Below are 21,833 nucleotides of genomic sequence, written 5' to 3' on the forward strand. Positions count from 1 at the left end.
TAGTTGGGATTATGTTTTCCAATGTGCATTACTTTGCATTTATCAACACTGAATTTCATCTGCCATTTTGTTGCCCAGTCACCCAGTTCTGAGAGATCCTTTTGTAGCTCTTTGCAGTCTGCCTGGGACTTAATGATCTTGAGTAGTTTTGTATCATCTGCAAATTGTGCTACCTCACCATTTACCCCTTTTTCCAGATCATTTATGAATATGCTGAATAGGACTGGTCCTAGTACAAACCCCTGGGGGACACCACTATTTACCTCTCTCCATTCTGAAAACTGACCGTTTATTCCTACCCTTTGTTTCCTATCTTTTAACCAGTTACCAATCCATGAGAGAACCTTCCCTCTTATCCCATGACCGCTTACTTTGCTTAAAAGTCTTTGGTGATGGACCTTATCAAAGGCTTTCTGAAAATCTAAATATACTATATCCACTGGATCCCCCTTGTCCACATGCTTGTTGACCCCCTCAAAAAATTCTAGGAGATTGGTGAGGTATGATTTCCCTTTACAAAAAACATGTTGACTATTCCCCAACAAATTATGCTCATCTAAGTGTCTGACAATTCTGTTCTTTACTATAGTTTCAACCAGTTTGCCCGGTACTGAAGTCAGGCCTGTAATTGCCAGGGTCACCTCTGGAGACCTTTTTAAAAATTGGCATCAGATTAGCTATCCTCCAGTCATTTGGTACAGAAGCTGATTTAAATGATAGGTTACAAACTACAGTAACTAGTTCTGCAATTTCACATCTGAGTTCCTTCAGAACTCTTGGGTGAATATCATCTTGTCCTGGTGACTTATTACTGTTTAGTTTATCAATTTGTTCCAAAACCTCCTCTAATGACACCTCAATCCGGGACAGTTCCTCAGATTTGTCACCTAAAAAGAATGGCTCAGGTTTGGGAATCTCCCTCACATCCTCAACCGTGAAAACCGATGCAAACAATTCATTTAGTTTCTCTGCACTGGCCTTATCTTCCTTGAGTGCTCCTTTAGCATCTTGATCATTCATTGGCCCCACTGTTTTTTTAGCAGGCTTCCTGTTTCTGATGTACTAAAAACAATTTGCTATTACTTTTTGAGTCTTTGACTAGCTGTTCTTCAAATTCTTTTTTGGCCTTCCTAATTGTATTTTTACACTTCATTTGCCAGAGTTTATGCTCCTTTCTATTTTCCTCACTAGGATTTAATTTCCACTTTTTAAAGGATGCCTTTTTGCCTCTCACTGCTTCTTTTACTTTGTTGTTTAGCCATGGTGGCTCTTTTTTGGTTCTCTATGTTTTTTAATTTGAGGTATACATTTAATTTAAGCCTCTATTATGGTGTCTTTAAAAAGTTTCCATGCAGCTTGCAGGGATTTTACTTTTGGCACTGTAACCTTTAATTTTTGTTTTACTAAATTCCTCATTTTTGTGTAGTTCCCCTTTCTGAAATTAAATGCTACAGTTTTGGGCTCCTGTGGTGTTTTCCCCGCCACAGGGATGTTAAATTTAATCATATTATGGTCACTATTACCAATCGGTCCAGCTATATTCACCTCTTGGACCTGATCCTGTGTTCCACTTTGGACTAAATCAAGAATTGCCTCTCCTCTTGTGGGTTCCAGGACTAGCTGCTCCAAGAACTAGTCATTTAAGGTGTCAAGAAACTTTATTTCTGCATCCTGTCCTGAGGTGATCTGTATCCAGTCAATATGGGGATAGTTGAAATCCCCCAGTATTATTGAGTTTTTTATTTTAATAGCCATTCTAATCTCCCTGAGCGTTTCACAGTCACTATCATCATAGAATCATAGAATCTCAAGATTGGAAAGGACCTCAGGAGGTCATCTAGTCCAATCCCCTGCTCAAAGCAGGACCAATTCCAATTTTTGCCCCAAATCCCTAAATGACCCCCTCAGGAACTGAACTCACAACCCTGGGTTTAGCAGGCCAATGCTCAAGCCACTGAGCTATTTCCACCCCCCGCCCCCCCCCCGGTCAGGTGGTCGGTAATATATCCCTACTGCTATATTCTTATTATTAAAGCATGGAATTTCTATCCATAGAGATTCTATGGTACAGTTTGGGTCATTTAAGATTTTTACTTCATTTGATTCTACACTTTCATTCACATATAGTGCCACTCCCCCACCAGCACGACCTGTTCTGTCCTTCTGATGTATTTTGTACCCTGGTATTACTGTGTCCCATTGATTATCCTCATTCCACCAAGTTTCTATGATGCCTATTATATCAATATCCTCATTTAATACGAGGCACTCATCTTTGTTGTTGCTTAACATTGGGTGAATGAACATTTCTTTCCTCTGATCAGCCCCAGTCTGACACCCCAGCCCTGACCAACCAGATATACAACCTGACAGTAAAAAATATCCAGATTCTCCTCACTCACAATTGCAAAACTCACTCACCTCCCACTCACGGCAAAAGGAGAAAGGTCCTGACCTCCCTTCTCTGAATGGGGAAATCACTGACCCTTCCCCTTCCAAACTGCAGAAGCCAACTTACCCTTTTCCTCCTTGAGTTGGGCTGCAAAAGAAAAACAAAAGGAACACTTTTCAATATATGTACTTCATTGCTTTCAAATTAGGGGCCCAGTACTGTTCCCAGTGTAGCCAATGGAAGATAACACTGAATTCAATGAAGGAAGGCTCGTGTCTTGGAATAAGTGGTGCTCAATTTTTCTGACACCCCCACTCTGCCCCAATGTGATTCTGTACTTAAATGGAACCTTAATTTCTTCATGAATTTGTTCTGTGAAAGAGGCACAGGGTCAGCACATGTTACATGAAGGGGTACATTTTTCCCACGTATCTGAGTGTAAAGGACATAAAGCAGGTGCAGACTTACTCATTTGCTTCTGAACATGAACTGTTACAATGACCTCAAAATGCTTATTTTTCAAACCAAGAAAAAATTGTACTTTATTTTTTCTGCTAAAACTTTCATGACATTATCTGGTACGTGACACTAAATATGCAGGGGTTGGGAGCAACTGGGAAAAGTAGAATCAAAGAGGTGGGTTTTGAATGTAGTTGGGAAACCTGAGAAGTTTGGACCATTCTGGTTTTGTGCAGGATTGAGTTCTATAGTCTGAATCCAGCTTCCACGCAGTTTAAAGTTCTGTCTCACAAGCCTCCCCCTATTGGCTCACGTTGCTCAGGGGTGTGGATTTTTCATACCCCTGTGTGACATAGGTATACTGACATAGATCTGTAGTGTAGACCTAACCTAAGTTTCCTGGAAAGTTAACTGGACTTTCTCCAAAGTATCTAAGGACTTGTCTGCATGGGGAAACTCAAGAAAGTTAATCTGAATCAACTATTCAAATTTATTAGTTAAACCACAGTAAACACATGTTTTTCAGAAATTATTCAGAATTACAGTGGCCTTAATTTGATTTAGCTTAGTTCACAAATTGAATTCAGGCAATTTAAAATCTGAATAAGGATGTCCATACAGGGGCTTAATGAAATTTAACTAATCCACTTTACATTCAAACTTCAGTTAAGTCGAATTAATTTTCCAGAATGCTTCTGTGTAGACAACAACTCAGTAACTTTTGAAAATGGGACTCAAGATCCTAAATCATTTTACCTCATGGAATAAAATGTATTTTTTTCAACCTCAGCGTGGAAAGAAAAAACATCTTTTCTCTGTTGTAAACAAATTATTATTGTTGTAATAATAAACTCTCACAAAGTTCTTGAGGTCCCTTCCAGCCCTACATTTCTTTTATTCTATGTTGTTATGGCTGAAGGTTCTCCTGTTCTTAGGATACTAACAAACTCTGTTGTAAAATTAACAGTGCTTCAAAAAGGCGTATTAAAAAGTAGTTTAAATTACACTCTAACATCACTTTAATTTTTAGAAGATAGATTTAACAATACAGCTCCAAGAACTGGCATTTTAAAGGCAAATAAAGGGAAGAGTGATTATTATTGGTATGTCTGCTAACAACAGACAGTTTGAAATCAGGAAACTGATCTCACAGTGACATGCATTAGACCATCTAATATAGGTGTGGGCAAACTTTTTGGCCTGAGGGCCACATCGGGGTTGCAAAATTGTATGGAGGGCAGGGTAGGGAAGGCTGTGCCTCCCCAAACAGCTGGCCCCGCCCCCTATCTGACCCCCACCCACTTCCTGCCCCCCTCAGAAACCCCAACCCATCCAACCCCCCCTGCTCCTTGTCCCCTGACCGCCCCCTCCAGAGACCCACCCATCCCTAACCATCCCCCCGCTCCTTGTCCCCATGACAGCCCCCTCCTGAGACCCCCCACCCTAACTGCCCCCCAGACTCCTCCCCCTACCCCCTGACCCCTATCGTTGCACACCCCCACTCCCTGACAGACCCCCCGGGTCTCCCTGCCCCTTATCATAGAATCATAGAATATCAGGGTCGGAAGAGACCTCAGGAGGTCATCTAGTCCAACCCCCTGCTCAAAGCAGGACCAACCCCAACTCCCCAGATCCCTGAATGGCCCCCTCAAGGATTGAACTCACAACCCTGGGTTTAGGGGGCCAATGCTCAAACCACTGAGCTATCCCTCCCCCTGCTATAGATAACCCCCACCCCGCTCCCCAACCCCTTACAGGGCCACTCAGAGCAGTGTGTCTGGCAGCCGCGTGGCCCACTGGAGCCAGACGCGCTGCCCGCTGGAGCTCGCAGCCCCGTCCCCTTACCAGGCCGCTCAGAGCGGCAGGAACTCAGGCCCCCCGGAGCCCACCAGGCAGGAGCGGCGGGCCAGAGCGCTACCCGCATGGCGGAGTGGCTCCAGGGGAGGGGGGACAGCAGGGAGGGGCCGGGTGGAGCCTCCCCGGCCGGGAGCTCAGGGGCCAGACAGGAAGGCCCCCGGGCAGAGTGTGGCCCGCGGGCCATAGTTTGCCCATCCCTGATCTAATAGCTACCCAATGGAAGAAGTGGAAATGCCACCATTTAGGAGTTTTAAAACAATAAAATAATAATAAAATAAAAGGTTTCAGAGTAACAGCCGTGTTAGTCTGTATTCGCAAAAAGAAAAGGAGTACTTGTGGCACCTTAGAGACTAACCAATTTATTTGAGCATAAGCTTTCGTGAGCTACAGCTCACTTCATCGGATGCATACTGTGGAAAGTACAGAAGACGTTTTTATACACACAAACCATGAAAAAATGGGTGATTATCACTACAAAGGGTTTTCTCTCCCCCCACCCCACTCTCCTGCTGGTAATAGCTTATGTAAAGTGATCACTCTCCTTACAATGTGTATGATAATCAAGGTGGGCCATTTCCAGCACAAATCCAGGTTATCTCCCCTCCCCCCAACAAACACTCTCCTGTTAGTAATAGCTTATCTAAAGTGATCACTCTCCTTACAATGTGTATGATAATCAAGGTGGGCCATTTCCAGCACAAATCCAGGGTTTAACAAGAACGTCTGAGGAAGGGGGGGGGGTGGTTAACCTATCCAACTATACTCTTAGCCCAGCAGAAGCAGCTGTCCTATCTCGGGGCCTCTCCTTCTGCCCCTCCACCCCCACGAACATGATACAGTTCTGTGGTGACCTAGAATCCTATTTTCGAAGTCTCCAACTCAAAGTAGGATACAATTAACTTAGGCTTGAATAGAGACTGGGAGTGGCTAAGTCATTATGCAAGGTAACCTATTTCCCCTTGTTTTTTCCTACCCCCCCCACCCCCTTCCTCAGACGTTCTTGTTAAACCCTGGATTTGTGCTGGAAATGGCCCACCTTGATTATCATACACATTGTAAGGAGAGTGATCACTTTAGATAAGCTATTACTAACAGGAGAGTGTTTGTTGGGGGGGAGAGATAACCTGGATTTGTGCTGGAAATGGCCCACCTTGATTATCATACACATTGTAAGGAGAGTGATCACTTTACATAAGCTATTACCAGCAGGAGAGTGGGGTGGGGGGAAAGAAAACCTTTTGTAGTGATAATCACCCATTTTTTCATGGTTTGTGTGTATAAAAACGTCTTCTGTACTTTCCACAGTATGCATCCGATGAAGTGAGCTGTAGCTCACAAAAGCTTATGCTCAAATAAATTGGTTAGTCTCTAAGGTGCCACAAGTACTCCTTTTCTTTTTTTAATAAAATAAAATGTGCCGCGGAGAAGGGACAAGCCTGCGCTGGCTCCTGGGGAGACAGAATAATAGAGTTTTGTTAAATCTGCTTTCTCCAATTCTAGGCTTTTCTTACCGATAACCAAGATGTCAATGATGATCTTTCTGTGAAATGAGTTGGCTGTGGCAGAACATACGTATTTCCCTTCATCTTCCACCTGAATATTGTTCAGTTTCAGAGAAATATTTCCTTTCCCAAACTCCTTTCCTTTAAAAACTTCTGCCTTTTTTCCATATTCTTTCCTGCGCCATTCTCTGCTGTTGACTCCATTTGGAGACAAATAACCCATTGCGCATTTGTCATCATGTGGATAAGAATTAACCAGGGGGCTGCTTTGATCATAGAGGTAGAAATAGATTGTCTTATCCTTTCCAGGTCCAACTTTCCTCCATTGCAGCTCCATGCTGGGGGGCAGATGTTTCGTAATCAGCCGGCAGGGAAGAATGGCGTTTTCTCCAATTCCAGCGGTAACGACGTCATGTTCTGCCTCCACATCAAAGAAACCTGAAAAATGTTCAGGGGGTTATATTTGCACCAGCAGCACATAATGCCTCATATTAATATGCAAGAGAGAGCGTGAAAAAGAGGCAGCCCTAATTCTCCTCTTATTTATGCTGTTTTCACAATAGTGTAAATTCATTAGCTTCAGGGGGTCACTCCTAATATACACACAGATAAGTGAAAAGAGAATCGGAGCTCTACTGTCTTTTACATCTGCGGTGATCTCAAGAGTAGTATTTGAAAAGAAATGCTGAGTGGTACAGGTCTTCACGATGCTGCACCAAAGGCTTGTCTACGCAGTGGGGTAATGGGCACGACGGAAGTGTGACGAATAAAGTGCACCAATGTGTTGTGCATTAATTGGTCTGTGTAGACCTTGATGATGCACACTAAAAGTTCCCCAGTGTGATTTACCATATTACTGTTTCAAACAATAATACGGTAAAGCACACCAGGGAAACTTTAGTGAGTACCAGCTGGATGTCTACATGGATGAATTAACGTGCAACCCATTAATGCACTTTAGAAATCACACCCCAATAATGCGTGTTGGTGCTCCATGTAGGCAAGCCTTGAATGACATGGTTGGCCACAAGGCAGATGCGTTTAGCCCAATTTCATAAGTAAGAGCAGGAATATTTGCTTTGACAGTACTGCATCTCTTACCTGAAATTGCAATAACTTTTTTGCGGTGCCTCTTCAGCAAGGGGTTTCTTATAGTGCATGAGATAGTGTCAGAAGCAATATCTGCAACCCTGAGCGTACTGTGGATTTGATACAGATCTGTCAGATCTTTTTGGATTCTTGTTTCAGCCATAGCAGTTATGTTTTGTCCTGTGCTGTCAGTCCAGCATACTTCAGGTTGTGGGTACCACCCTTGGGACGTACACCTCAGAGTGACTGAATTATTCTGCTGATGGTCTATAGTTAGACGAGGTGCAGAGCCAAAACCTAGAGTGAAAACCAATTTCAGAAAATGTTAAACAGGCTGAAGAACTAGCTAACAAACCAACCAAAGAGTGCTAATGATGAAAGATCACCACTATCATTACAGCCGCCATGTCCTATTGAACCTATGCTGAACTATAATTTTGCATTTCAGGTATCTTAAATTCATACAGAGAGATTTCCACCTCAAGAGATCACCAAACACTTCACAAGCTGATCCCAAACTGTATGTAGACATGACGACATTGTATGTATGTGACAGCTTCACTTTTGGGATGGTAGCAGATCAGTAAGGAAGCAGTGTTTTCAGAAAAGGGGAGAGCTATCTTTGTGCTCCCCGTATTTTGGGCTCATTCAGGGACTCGCTCAGGCCCACTGTAAGTCAGAGCAGCCTTAGGGCTATTCTAACTTACACTTTGCTTCCCATGGTCCCCTATGAGCCCTGGGAAGCAGAGCATAGCCAAAGCACAGTGAGCTCCAGCCATACCCCTACGAGCCCTCAGCCTGCTCCCTCTCTCCCACAACCCTGATATGCCTCTTACACCACGTCCGGAAGCAAGGCCACTACAGAGCCCTTACATCAGCTCTACACTGGCCAAGGAGAACCTTCTCTGTACAAGGGGTAATGTCAGCGGTTCACTTCCACGTAAAAGGGCCTTCGTGTAACTGAGAATCAGATGCAGTGTGTACAAACCACAGGTGGACAGTGACCTCACCGCTCTGCAGGACTCTGTAATGTACTGCCTGGGTGCATGTACGTGTGACGGGAGGTAATGGCCCAGCTTTGCCCCTGCGCTTTATTCATTTTATTGCTGTTGTACAACAGCAGCACACACAAGGCAGGGGAATGAGGATTGCACATGCCACTAGCAAAAAGCCAGAGAAAAATGTACATGAGGTATCCATGTTGTGTGCATACACTGTGTATAATTTGAATACACTGTGCGAGATGGACACCAAAATGTTGAATCTTCTCTGACTCCCAGTCCATCACTTCCTCTGCCCACCTCCCATAATGTGGCACACAAGTGGGTGTTTCTCCTTCCCCTGCCAGCTGATGAACCTCCCTGTTGGGAGGAAAGGATTAAATGGAAATGCAGCTGCTACACACAGTGCAAGGCAATGGAGAATCAGCACCACTGTGATCAGTGCGGCATTGTTCCCTGCCAGCAACACTTTTCTATCAACATCTCCATGCTTACCTGCAACAGTCACCTGGGCGATAGCTTCTTGATAGACACCATCGCTTGTCACCGCACACACGTGCTGACCACTATCTTCTACTTGCCCTGGAAAGAGCTTCATGCTAACCACTCCATTCTCGTATCGTCCTTTGATCCTGTGCTGGTCCCCAGCCTGGCCCAGCTCAGTCCCTTTTTCTGTGCTATTGTAAAAATATAATGTCGTATTTTTGCTCCTTTCCCATTTATACCAATGCACTTGAACGTTAGCAGGGTTGTGGCCTATGAGATTGCAGGACAACATCACAGCTTGTCCAACCAAGGCAATTGGAGGATCAACATGCACAGTGACAGTAAAATCACCTGCAAGAAAGGAAATAAATCATGATCACTGATTTTCTTCAAAAGCTTGACATTGGTGTAGAGAGAACAAAATAAAAACTAGATGCAATTTCTGAGACACAACAGCAGTGCTATGTTTCCTGGGAGAAACTCACCCCATCTAACCTAATTACCCCCCTTCAGAATGGAGGGCGTGTTTGACGTCCTCACTGGTAGCTCAGCTATACACATATTTGAGCACGAGGTGGTACAGACTGAACTTCTCTTGGGTAGGTGCAGGATGCATAGTCCCTCCTGAAACTCCAGTCAGAGCAGGGGCCAGTGGAGGGGCACACAATGGGGGCGGGTCAGACAATTAAAGTTTATAAGCATTAAAACACAAACTGTCAACCGCATATATAAAAATTTCAGGGTTAAGTCAAACTAATTTCTTACTTTGCATCTCTGAATATTTTAATTAGCAGCACTGGAAATATTTTTTCATCCGTTTGTGTCCGTACCATGAAATTGACATTTTATCGATATTTACTGATAAAAATCTAAGCCTACTTATGCTCCTGCTTTCTGCCCAACCCTTTTGGGTGGTTTATGCCTCTGTAAGAAGTAGGAGGGAGAAGTCCCTGAGCATAGGAAAAGCAACTGTAGTCTTCAAGGTGACCCCCCAGCCTGTAGAGTCTTGTTGGGAAAAGAGAGGGTTACTCACCTTGTGCAGTAACTGAGGTTCTTCAAGATGTGTGTCCCTGTGGGTGCTCCACTTTAGGTGTTCGTGCACCCCTGCGCTCGTAGTCAGAGACTTTTGGTAGCAGTGCCCAGTTCGGTCACACATGTGTGGTCCCTGAAGGCAGTTAACCGATGCTGTGCGACCAACCCCAACTCCGTTCCTCCTCTACTGCAGAGACTAATAAGGAAACTCCAAAGTAGAGGGGAGGAGGGAGGGTAGTGGAGCACCCACAGGGACACACATCTCGAAGAACCTCAGTTACTGCACAAGGTGAGTAACCCTCTCTTCTTCTTTGAGTGCTGTCCCTGTGGGTGCTCCACTTTAGTTGACTTCAGAGCAGCGCCCTCCGATGGAAGGAGGGGCTTCAGAGTTGAAGTCGTGACCTCCGATACTACAGAGCATCCGAAGGAGGTATCAGATGTTGTCTGTTGCTCCAAGCCATAGTGCTGTCTAAAGGTATGTTCTGAGGCCCAGGTAGCAACTCTACAAATGTCCATGATAGGTACATTGTGCAGGGAAGCCATGGAGGCTGATAAGGCTCTAGTGGGATGTGAGCAAATCCCCACGAGGGATTGGCAGTCGCACTGATGATAGCTGAGTTTTGCGCGATTATGGATCTACGTGAAAAGTCTTTGTTTAGAGATTCAGCGATAGATAGAAACAGTCTGGGGGATTTATGGGATGCTTTAGTCCTGTCTATGTAAGAAGCCAATGCCCTCTGAACATCAAGATTATGAAGTGTGTAATGTGTTCTATCTGTGTGGGTTCAGGGGTGTGGTCTGAGGGAGGCTTTATCCTCAAAGAAGAGCATGTATGGGGGTTCCACCATGAAAGCCCACAGTGCTCCCACACGTCTGACAGATGTCATTGCCACAAGAAATGCTACTTTCATAGAACGGTGTAGCAGTGATTATGTTGTCATGGGTTCAAACAGGGAAGAGGTGATGATCCAAAGGACCAGGCTCAGGTGCCATGGTGTAGTAGGCTTACGTAGTTCAGGATAGGCATTACTGAGTCCTCTGAGGAAACATTGGGTCAGTAGATGGGTAAAGACAAGATGGCAATTCACTTTGTGATGGAATGTTCTGATGGTAGGCAGATGGACTTTTATTGAGCTCATGGATAGGTCTGACCCTTTGAGTTCTAATAGGTAATGCAGTATAGAGGGTAATGTCCCTGGGATGGAAGTCATCCATTTTAGTTGGCACCAGGCCTTAACTCATCTCCCCTTCAGGGTGTATGGGTGACAGTTCATTTCTGTTCAACTGTGTAACAGTATATTTTGTATCTCCTCTGAACAGGTCAGCTCAGGGTTTGTGAGCCATGGAGGAGCCATGCTCTGAGATGGAGTTTCTGCAGATGCAGGACACTGCCTGAGTCCTGGGACAGTGAGTGAGAAAGAACTGGGAGTGCAATTCATGGATGCACGGTCATGCTGAGGGGGTAAGGATACCATGGTTTAGTGAGACCATGCTAGTAGAATTACTGTGGCCCATACCACCCATCCAGCCTGATCTTGTGGATCACTCGGTTCAAGAGAGGAATAGGAGTGATCTTGTGGATCGCTCGGTTCAAGAAAGGAATAGGAGGGAAGGCATAGAGAAGGGGACCGTTCCACTCTAGGAGAAATGCATCGCCTAATGACTGCACACGGAGACCTGCACTGGAACAAAAACGAGGGTGTTTGGTATTTTGTCCAGTTGTAAAAAGGTCTACTGTGGGGAACCCCCAGTGTTGAAACACATGCAAGAGTACTGTGTTGTCGAGCTCCCTTCGCGGTCCTGAGAAATTTGTCTGCTGAGGGTATCTGCTGTGGTAGTGTGGATATTGTGTCTGATGCGCCATCGTCAGGGTTTTATGACTTGCACACAGAGGTACTGTGAGTGTGCTCCCCCTTGTCCATATATATAATACATACAAGCTAAGGCTTCAAATAGCCTTGTCCTTGATGAGTGGCAGGAATTGGGAGCAAGCCTTGCAGACAGCTTTAAGTTCCAATAGGTTTCTATGTTGAAGGGATTCCTCAGGGGACCAGCAGCCCTATATGGAATGTGGGTGCAGGTGTGCTCCACATCCCAGGAGTGAGGCATTTTGTGGTCTGCATGAAGGGTGCCCCTGTGCATACGTTGGTCAGTTTTGCCCACCAGAGGGTCCTTTATTTTGCCCGATATCGTGGGGTGCTTGTTTATACTGTGCCTGTATGGAACAAAGCCGATACGTAGCCTTCCTTGTAGGCAACGGACGTTCAATCTGGTGTGTCTGACAGCAAACATTGTGACTTCCATGTGGTCAAGGAGTTGGGGGCAAGTCCTGGCAGATACCTGTGGCTATTTCACGCAGTGGGTATGAGGCTGGTGAGAGTGAGAGAACATTGTCTCGGTAGTGAGGCTATAGCCTTGATAGAGTTGAGGTGGGCCCCAATGAAGTCCAGCTCTTGCACTGTTGTTAGAGTGGGCTTGTCGTTATTTATTAGGAAGCCCAGATTCGTGAAGAGGGTCACCACCTGTCCGGTGGCTTGCAATGCTCTCTGCTGGGTTGACGCTTTTAGCAGGCAGTCACTTATAGTGTATAGTGTGACCATCTTGAATCGTTGTGTTTCTGACAAACTTGTTGAATTATCGGAGATCGAGTATTGGTGTCCATCCACTGGAGTTCTTGTTCAGGGAGGTTGATGATTGGGATGCAGCGACTTGAGAAGTAGATTGTTGTCCCCTCAGGGCCTGTGTCTGCGACCCTGTGAGTCAAATCACCACTGTTGTTGTGAATACACTGGCCAGTGGTATCATTGGGATGTAAAGTAATTCCTCTGTTTCCTCTTGGGTTTAGGGTTATAGGTTCGCAAGCATCGGAGTGTCTCTTGTGAGTCTGTGAGTGAGTGAGTGGAGTGAGTCATCTGTCTTTTTGGCGAATAATTTGGGCCGGCATGTCTTCCACTGTGGATTGCACCTCTTCGGGGAAGCCAGAAAGATAGAGCCACAAGGCCCTTCTCATTACAATCACCGTCGACACAGAAGTTGCAGCCCTGTCCTCAGAATCAAGTGCTGCGAATTGTTCTCCCTTGTCCTTGGCAATAAAATTAATCAATTCTGAGATTTTTGTGTAGTTTGGATAGTTATATTTCGTTAGTAATGTCCCATAGTTGACTATGTGGAAGTGAGGTGTAGCCAAGGAGTAAGCCTTATTGCCAAAACTGATGAAGTCTTTTCCAGTCCTTAACATGAGTTGTGTTTCTGGGCTGTTGTCGCATGCCACGTCGCTGGACTGCGTCTATCACTAAGAAATTAGATGTTGGATGCAAAGTCCACGCCCTTTGTTGGTACACACCTCCTGCCGGACCTCCCGCTGGAGGGGCAGCCACAGGGGTCCACAGAATGACCCTTACAGGGTCCATCAGTGTCTCATTCATGTGAAGGGCAATTTTTTTTTAAACGAAGTGGATGTATACAAAAAGCCCACTAGCCCATGCTGTATCATGGGGACCTCCTCAAGGGAGATGTCCAGAGAGGGCCACCCTCTCAAATAAGCCATGGAACAGTTTGATATCATCCCCTATATTGGGGGAGGAGGCATAAAGGTGTCCTCTGTGGACAATGATGGCAAGTGGATAGGTGATGTCCCCTGCAGGAGCAGGGGTTCTTCCTCCTCTTCCCCTGGTACCACTGAGGGTACTGGTACAGAAGCTGTGGGGAATTACTGTGTGCTGGGTCTGACCATGGCAGGCAGTCCCCCCTTGTGTGGGGCATATGACCCAGGGATTCCAGTATGCCCATTGGGATGGGAGTGGCACAGGGGTCCCCATACCACTGTAAGGAGAGACTCCTGGGCTGACTGGCTCCTGATGGATAGGAGCCGGTGGGGAAATAGCTCCCTTTCTTCCTCATCTTCCTCCTTCAAATAAGGAGTGAGACAACGAGTGGTGTTGGGGACGCAGGGAGACTCGGTGCCCAGGGTATCATTCTCGTATCCGTACTGCGGATAGGGGGATCGGGGCAGAGCCGAAGACCAGAGCCCTCTGTCTGAGGAACTGCTGCTGTGCTGGTTTGACTGACCCGTGGGGCTGCCTCCTGGTCCGTGTCAGGGCTGCAGAGGGGAAGGCGGGGCTGCTGGCTGCACCTCTGTGCGTGTTGGGTGCGCCCTTGAAGAAGCCGCCTTTTGTAGCGGCCCCGCGCCGCCGTTTGCAGATTGCGGTGTGGAGGCACAGGGGTTTGGTTTCCCCTTAGTGCCTGTGTCGGAGCCGACTCTTGTAGTCTCTGGCTTTAGCGGTGGGTGCCAGGGTTTTCCACCACCTCGGCTCCGGCGCTGACCAGGTGGTGCAGGCCCTGGATGCCTGCCCGCAGAGCGGCTGTAGATTGAGGTGTGGTGGCACAGGGCTCCGACCTCCCCTCCGCTGGCGCCGTCCCCCGCAGTCTCCATCTGCAGGGGTGCCGGAGCTCTCAGCCACCCCAGCCGGTACTATTATTATCCACGGGACGGCTGTGTTTTATGTTGTTTTGTAATTCCTGTGGCAGGGACCCAGGTGCTTCCTCAAGTGACGCCCGGCGGGGCACTCCAATGTGGGGTTGGAGAAAGGACCCCTGTCTGAAGCCGTGGTTGGCGAAGTGCGGGGGGGTCCCAAGCCTCATGCCCCGACGCAGGTCCGAGAGACCTCTCCACTTCGTGCCGTTCTGGCCGTGAGCCTGAAGCAATGCAATGCTTTGTGGCATGCCTGCTTCCCCCAGGCAGCAAACACACCAATCGTGGCTGTCAGGGACAGGCACTGCGAGCCTGGAGGCAAGGCGCTGAAAGCCCGGGAAACCGGGCATTCCCGTTGGGGGAGGGACGCTTCCGCCCTCAAAACGGCTGTTTTTCTGAAGTTCCTGGCCGGGATCTTTTTTGTTGTTTTTTTTTTTAACCAAGGAGAAAAGAAAAGGGAAAGAAGCTAAGTAGCTGCTAACAAGGAAACTAATCTAGTGTAGACACGATAAATCGATCCCCGAGAGCTCTCCCCGTCGACTCCGGAACTCCACCTCTCCGAGAGGCGGAAGCGGAGTCGACGGGGGAGCAGCAGCGGTCGACTCGCCGCCGTGAGGACGGCCAGGAAGGTCGACCTAAGATACGTCGACTTCAGCGGCGCAATTCGCGTAGCTGAAGTTGCGTAGCTTAGGTTGACCCCCACACCCAGCGTAGACCAGACCTAAGTAACTTACTGTAGCTAATTAACTACAAAGTAGCGAGGAGCTGCTGATTGCTCCGACTCCTAGCCAAGGGCGGTGGAGAAGGAACGGAGCGGGGGTTGGTCACACAGCGTCGGTTAACGGCCTGCAGCAGCGCGAGGCAGGGACCACGCATGTGCGACCCCAGCAGGCACTGCTACCAAAAGTCTCCAACTATGAGCGCAGGGGAGCACAAACACCTAAAGTGGAGCACCCACAGGGACAGCCCTCGAGGAAGAACTCCCCCACCCAGCCAGGCTGAGTTAGCCTTTCAGCTCCCTACGGAAACTCAGCCCTTTTCTAATGCTCTGAGTCAACCTAAGTTATGCTAGTTACCTTACAGAGCTTATGTAACTTATGTAACTTACATCCACGTAACTTACATCGACCTAACATGGTGCTCTCCCACTGATATAGTTTCTGCCTCTCATTCAGGTGGATTAATTAAGTCCACCGGAGAGCGCTCGCCTAACGACTTATGACGTCTTCGCCAGACCCATTAAATCAATGCCACTGCATAGATTGCAGGGGTGCCGATTCAGCCCCTAATGTAGACAAGGCCTCAGTCACCACATGGCACCGCTGGTCTGGGTGCTGGTTCAGGGCTGCCTCCTGCTGTCAGTGTGTCTGAGCCCTAGGGTGGGTCCCCTCTACTGGAACCATCTGCAAAAACTCTCTGGAACTCATACACGAGAAACACACCTAATGTAATGGGCAAAGGCAATTACTCAAAGCGGAACAAAGATGCCTTATCACAATGGAATCAAGTCTGACAGTCCAAAGAGAAAGAGTAAGCAAAAATGCCTCCTTTTTCAGCTGACGTTTTTTGTTTATTTCTGTTTCAGCCACAAAATGTTGGTGTTTAAACTTACAACAAAAATTGAAATTTTCTGTGGAAACAATTGACTCCATTAATGAATGAGTTATTCTGACCAGAATCATAGAATCATAGAATATCAGGGTTGGAAGGGACCTCAGGAGGTCATCTAGTCCAACCCCCTGCTCAAAGCAGGACCAATCCCCAATTAAATCATCCCAGCCAGGGCTTTGTCAAGCCTGACCTTAAAAACTTCTAGGGAAGGAGATTCCACCACCTCCCTAGGTAACGCATTCCAGTGTTTCACCACCCTCCTAGTGAAAAAGTTTTTCCTAATATCCAACCTAAATCTCCCCCACTGCAACTTGAGAACATTACTCCTTGTTCTGTCATCTGCTACCACTGAGAACAGTCTAGGTCCATCCTCTTTTGAACCACCTTTCAGGTAGTTGAAAGCAGCTATCAAATCCCCCCTCAGTCTTCTCTTCCATAGACTAAACAATCCCAGTTCCCTCAGCCTCTCCTCATAAGTCATGTATTCCAGTCCCCTAAACATTTTTGTTGCCCTCCGCTGGAGGTTTTCCAATTTTTCCACATCCTTCTTGTAGTGTGGGGCCCAAAACTGGACACAGTACTCCAGATGAGGCCTCACCAATGTCGAACAGAGGGGAAGGATCACGTCCCTCGATCTGCTGGCAATGCCCCTACTTATACATCCCAAAATGTCATTGGCCTTCTTGGCAACAAGGGCACACTGTTGACTCATATCCAGCTTCTCGTCCACTGTAAGCCCTAGGTCCTTTTCTGCAGAACTGCTGCCTAGCCATTTGGTCCCTAGTCTGTAGCGGTGCATTGGATTCTTCCGTCCTAAGTGCAGGACTCTGCACTTGTCCTTGTTGAACCTCATCAGATTTCTTTTGGCCCAATCCTCCAATTTGTCTAGGTCCCTCTGTATCCTATCCCTTCCCTCCAGCGTATCTACCTCTCCTCCCAGTTTAGTGTCATCTGCAAACTTGCTGAGGGTGCAATCCACACCATCCTCCAGATCATTTATGAAGATATTGAACAAAACCGGCCCCAGGACTGACCCTTGGAGCACTCCACTTGATACCTGCTGCCGACTAGACATGGAGCCATTGATCACCACCCGTTGAGCCTGACAATCTAGTCAACTTTCTACCCACCTTATAGTCCATTCATCCAACCCATACTTCTTTAACTTGCTGGCAAGAATACTGTGGGAGACCGTGTCAAAAGATTTTCTAAAGTCAAGGAACAACACGTCCACTGCTTTCCCTTCATCCACAGAACCAGTAATCTCGTCATAGAAGGCGATTAAATTAGTCAGGCCTGACCTTCCCTTGATGAATCCATGCTGACTGTTCCTGATCACTTTCCTCTCCTCTAAGTGCTTCAGAAATGATTCCTTGAGGACCTGCTCCATGATTTTTCCAGGGACTGGGGTGAGGCTGACTGGTCTGTAGTTCCCAGCATCCTCCTTCTTCCCTTTTTTAAAGATGGGCACTACATTAGCCTTTTTCCAGTCGTCCGGGACTTCCCCCGATCGCCATGAGTTTTCAAAGATAATGGCCAATGGCTCTGAATCACATCCACCAACTGCTTTAGCACTCTCAGATGCAACGCATCCGGCCCCATGGACTTGTGCAAGTCCAGCTTTTCTAAATAGTCCCGAACCACTTCTTTCTCCACAGAGGGCTGGTCACCTCCTCCCCATGCTGTGCTGCCCAGTGCAGTAGTCTGGGAGCTGACCAGGTTTAACTCTGTTTAGCTTAGTAGCTCTGAAAGTTCACAGGGCACTGTGGAGTGGGTCTCTGCCAACAATTAAAACTACCCTCTAGACTGTGATGTGGGAAAGCACAGATGCCTAACCTCCAGATTGTTATGCCCTGAACAACTGAAACTCCTCTGTGCCATATTCCCTGTTTATAGCAAAATTGCCCTTCTGCTTTTGCCCTGACACGTGGGCTGCTCCAAGCCAGAGCAGAAAAGTCTCCCCATGGAAGGCAGCCCCAGAACATTTCATGGTGACAACTGAAACCTCAGCAGGTAAGGAGCAAACAGTTCTCACTAGAGAATGATCGTGCATGGTGGGATGGACAGCAGAGCTAGGGTTACACACACACACACACACACACACACATATAATCAATGTTTATTTTTAAGCATTTTTTCTATGTTTATCTATTGAAATTTTCAGAGTTTTGCAGAATTATGGGGTTTGGACTTTTTAAAAAAAATGTGTCAACTTAAAATTTCAGAGTCTCAGGAAATTTGGGGGGACACACACAGAGACGATTATTTAATGACTGTAGATTCTGGGATTCAAAGAGTGAAAGCATATAACCATTAAAACAGAAACTGTCCACAGCATATGTTGAAATGTTAGCCTTCAATCAAACTCTAATACATTCTCAAGCCCCATTTTTGTTGCTTTACCTCTCTGAGTATTTTGATTAGCCGCAATGGAAATACTTTCTCCTCAGTTTGTGGGCATACAGTGAAACCGACATTTATCAGCATTTACTGATACCAATAAAAATCTAATCCTTCCAAGCTTAGTCATGGTCCTGCTTTCTGCCTAACCTTTTTGGGTGGCTTGTGCATCTGGAAGAAGCAGGAGAGAGTAGTCCCTGAATGCAGGAAAAGCAATTGTACCTGGCCATTGCCAATCTTTCTGTTACTTTGGAATAGTAACAATCATTCTGTTATTTTAGGCTTCTCCTAACAATATCCACTGGTAGGGTAAATGTCTCATCTAAGCAGCAGTGTCACTGTGCTTTCATCCTGAAATACATCTCTCTGTACTTTTCAGCAGCTTGAGGAGGGTGACTAATGACTTGTGTTCAGACAAGGAGCTTGTATGCTCACTCCCCACCCCCCTGGTTAATGAAGCAGGGTCACTGAGATTTTACACACATCTGAGATCATGTAAAAACAGCTGAAGAGATAGACAGGCTCCAGAACACAGTGATGTTATTCCCACCACAATGCCATTAGATCTCCCAAATTTTGTTTGGAAATCCCTCTTTATATTAAGAAAAGGAGTACTTGTGGCACCTTCGAGACTAACAAATTTATTGGAGCATAAGCATGCATCATGGTTTCCTTACACAGTATTTGGATAGGCAGCAATGGATATGTATATATTTATTATCTAATTAGTAGTTAATAAAAAATGGTGTTCTTACCCCAAAGCCATTTCATGATGAAAATAAATGAAGTGCTGGAGAAAACGGTGGAGAATACTTTGATTCCTATGTGCATTGTGAAGTGATTGCAATATAATTCATCTAATTCTCTGCCAATGGAAATTGAAAACATCACAATCTGTAGCATGAGGTGTACACACAACTAGAGCTGGTCAGGAATTCTTCTACAATGTGACTGCATCTGAAAATGCTTATTCATCAAAACCAAAAGCACACCTGGCCAGGGGAGTCTGGACTTCTGTATCAGAGGACTCCCCAAACTTTGGGGGACTCCCCATACAGCCAAGGGAGTCTCTAGGACGTGGAGCAGCCAGCTGCTCTATTTCATTTTGGGAAAAGTGAATCAAAACCATTTGATTTAAAAAAAAAATTTTTTTTCAGAATTTCCTTTATGTGAGAAATTTCAAACTTTCCAGTTTTTGTTCCGAATCAAAATTAAAACTTTCAGAATTTCAGAATTTACAACAGAATGGAAATTTTGAATTTTGACCAGCTCTATACAAAACTGCATTCATTTTACAAGGCAACTTCTACTTTCCTGAAAAACAAAACACTAAGAAAAAATTATCCTTTGTGGAAGTAGACTGAGGGAAGACGAGGTAATTCCTGTGATATTTAGTTAACCCTAGACACTTTCTCCTGTCAGTGGCTGCATGGATAAAATGCAGACCAAGCAGTGGGTGACGTAAACTCAGCACATTCAGTGATTCTATTCTGGGCTATGTGAAATGTGCTGATTTTTCCAGCCAATTTTCTAATAGCAAAATGTTCTCACTAAAAAGTGAAACAAAACGCACACAGAACAAACAAATTAGTACTAATCTCCTCCTTTGCTGGATGGGGCTTGTGTAGAGTAGACATGACATGGCATTCACCATTGTGGTCTGTAGAACAAGACTGGGGAATTTGTGCTTCTTTTTTTTATTATTATTTCTGCGGCAGAGGTTATGAAGGAATTTATTCTCTGCTGATCTCAAATGAGAACTTTTCACTAACACAAAAATTATTTAAAAGAAAAAATTCAAATTCAAACTCACGATACATTGTCTTGTAAATTCACTGTATTTCTTTTTCCAGCAATGTTGATTCAACTGCTACTCAGATGACAGTCACACACCTTGTAAAGGAGAGACCAGCATAGCAGAAGTAAGGACTGGATGTCTCCGTGAGTGAGCCTGGAAGAATCAGGCCATGTAGTAACAATTTATGTACAGCTACTGCAGTATTTTTCTTCCCAAAGGGCTTCACAAACATACCCAACTCAAATATCACTTGCTTCCTTGTACAAAGGACAAAGTACAACGCTGCTAGAACAGGAATTTAACACTTCATTCACCTGAGACTGCAAGGAGAATTTATGTAGACAAGCCCTGGTTAACAAAATTGTAAGTTATCCAAGACACCAGGGTTAATTCACTCACCATCACAAGAACATCCCACAATATATATCATGTCATGTCCAGAGCCTCAAGCACCAACCCCCGTTGTTGGAGTAGCCTGAACTGGCCTGAGCCTCATGCCTACCCGAGTCACCCAGGCCCAACCTTAGCTGTCCTGGACCCCTGGCCAGCCCAAGTACTGGCCCAAGCCACCTCTGGCTCCCCTAGCCCCTGGCCCGAGCCCTGAGCTCCAGGCCACTGGCTGGAGCTGAGTCCCCACCGACTTCAGGAGAGAGGGGAAGCAAGGGCAGGGTAGCAGGGCAGAGTGTGGGTGGGGTCATGGCCTGGGTTAGGGGAGGTTTAGCCTCCCCTGGCCTTCAATACCTACCACCCATGCTGCCTGGAGATCCAAATCCAGTAACCCTGAGTAGCTGGTGGGGCTGGTTATGGCTGCTTGCTACCTTTAAACTCTGCCACTGCGTCATTGCTGATAGTGAAGCTGGAGCAGTCATTTCCCAAAGTTATTTGTTAAGTGAGGAGTGAAAAACAAAAGCAGTTTTCTCAGTGAGGGGATGGGTGGGAAGGGAGTAGGTAGGGCTGTGGATTTATTGCTCTGCAAAACTCAAGTAAACAGCCCTGAGGTTCCTTATAAATACCAGCCCAAATCCCATGCACTGCTTTAAAGACGTCTCTGAACGGGATTAGCAGAGCTAGGTGAAAATGTTCAAATGTTTTTTCAATGGAAAACAGGGACAAGTTTGCCATAAGGAAGCATGGGGGATGGATCACCTGCTAGGGCACCTGGGTGGATGTCACCTAATCCTTTCCCTCCCACTGCAGGGACAGCAGGTGTGGAAATGTGTTTGTGCAAGATTATTATTTAGAGAGGCTCCCTCATAAAGGACTATAGGAATTCTGAGCTGTGCCCTGAAAACAGAGGGTGAAAACACAATATAGCTGTCTACAGCAGATACTCACTGTTTTGCTGTTTAATGAACTCCAAGATCATTCCACAGTGTCAGAAGTGCTGAATGAGAGACTGCAGTCATTTTGAGGTTAACTCCTGTGTTTGAAACTGAAAGCAGAGTCGCCAGGACCAGATGGTTTTCACCCAAGAGTAATGCACCTTGGAAAACATAATCCCAACTATATGTATAAAGTGATGGGGTCTAAATTAGCTGTTACCACTCAAGAAAGAGCCCTTGGAGTCACTGAGGATAGGTCTTTGAAAACATCCACTGCCGCACATGACCTTCTCATGAACAAACTAGGGAAATGCAACCTAGACGGAGCTACTATAAGATGGGTGCAAAAGAGGTTGGAAAACCGTTCCCAGAGAGTAGTTATCAGTGGTTCACAGTCATGACAGAAGGGCATA

The 21,833-nt window shown here is 46.0% G+C and overlaps 1 protein-coding gene across 20 annotated transcripts in view; it reads right to left on the reverse strand.

Moving 5' to 3' along the window:
* Positions 1–20,352, reverse strand: part of LOC141976244 (butyrophilin subfamily 1 member A1-like) — a 79,618-nt gene extending 59,266 nt beyond the window's left edge. For 19 of the 20 annotated variants that reach the window (XM_074937120.1, XM_074937123.1, XM_074937114.1 and 16 more), the window contains exons 1-6: positions 20,194–20,352; positions 19,056–19,165; positions 8,796–9,137; positions 7,312–7,596; positions 6,220–6,648; positions 2,519–2,539 (exon numbers count right to left, since the gene is read on the reverse strand). In XM_074937120.1, the coding sequence (XP_074793221.1) occupies positions 2,519–2,539; positions 6,220–6,648; positions 7,312–7,596; positions 8,796–9,137; positions 19,056–19,165; positions 20,194–20,330 (1,324 nt within the window). In that variant the 5' untranslated portion in view covers positions 20,331–20,352. Of the gene's footprint in view, positions 1–2,518; positions 2,540–6,219; positions 6,649–7,311; positions 7,597–8,795; positions 9,138–19,055; positions 19,166–20,113 lie in introns of all 20 variants that reach the window. The other variant, XM_074937124.1, reaches the window with a different exon arrangement.
* Positions 20,353–21,833: the final 1,481 nt, after the last annotated feature.

The sequence above is a fragment of the Natator depressus genome, chromosome 23 (genome assembly GCF_965152275.1).
Source record: "Natator depressus isolate rNatDep1 chromosome 23, rNatDep2.hap1, whole genome shotgun sequence".
NCBI lineage: Eukaryota > Metazoa > Chordata > Testudines > Cheloniidae > Natator > Natator depressus.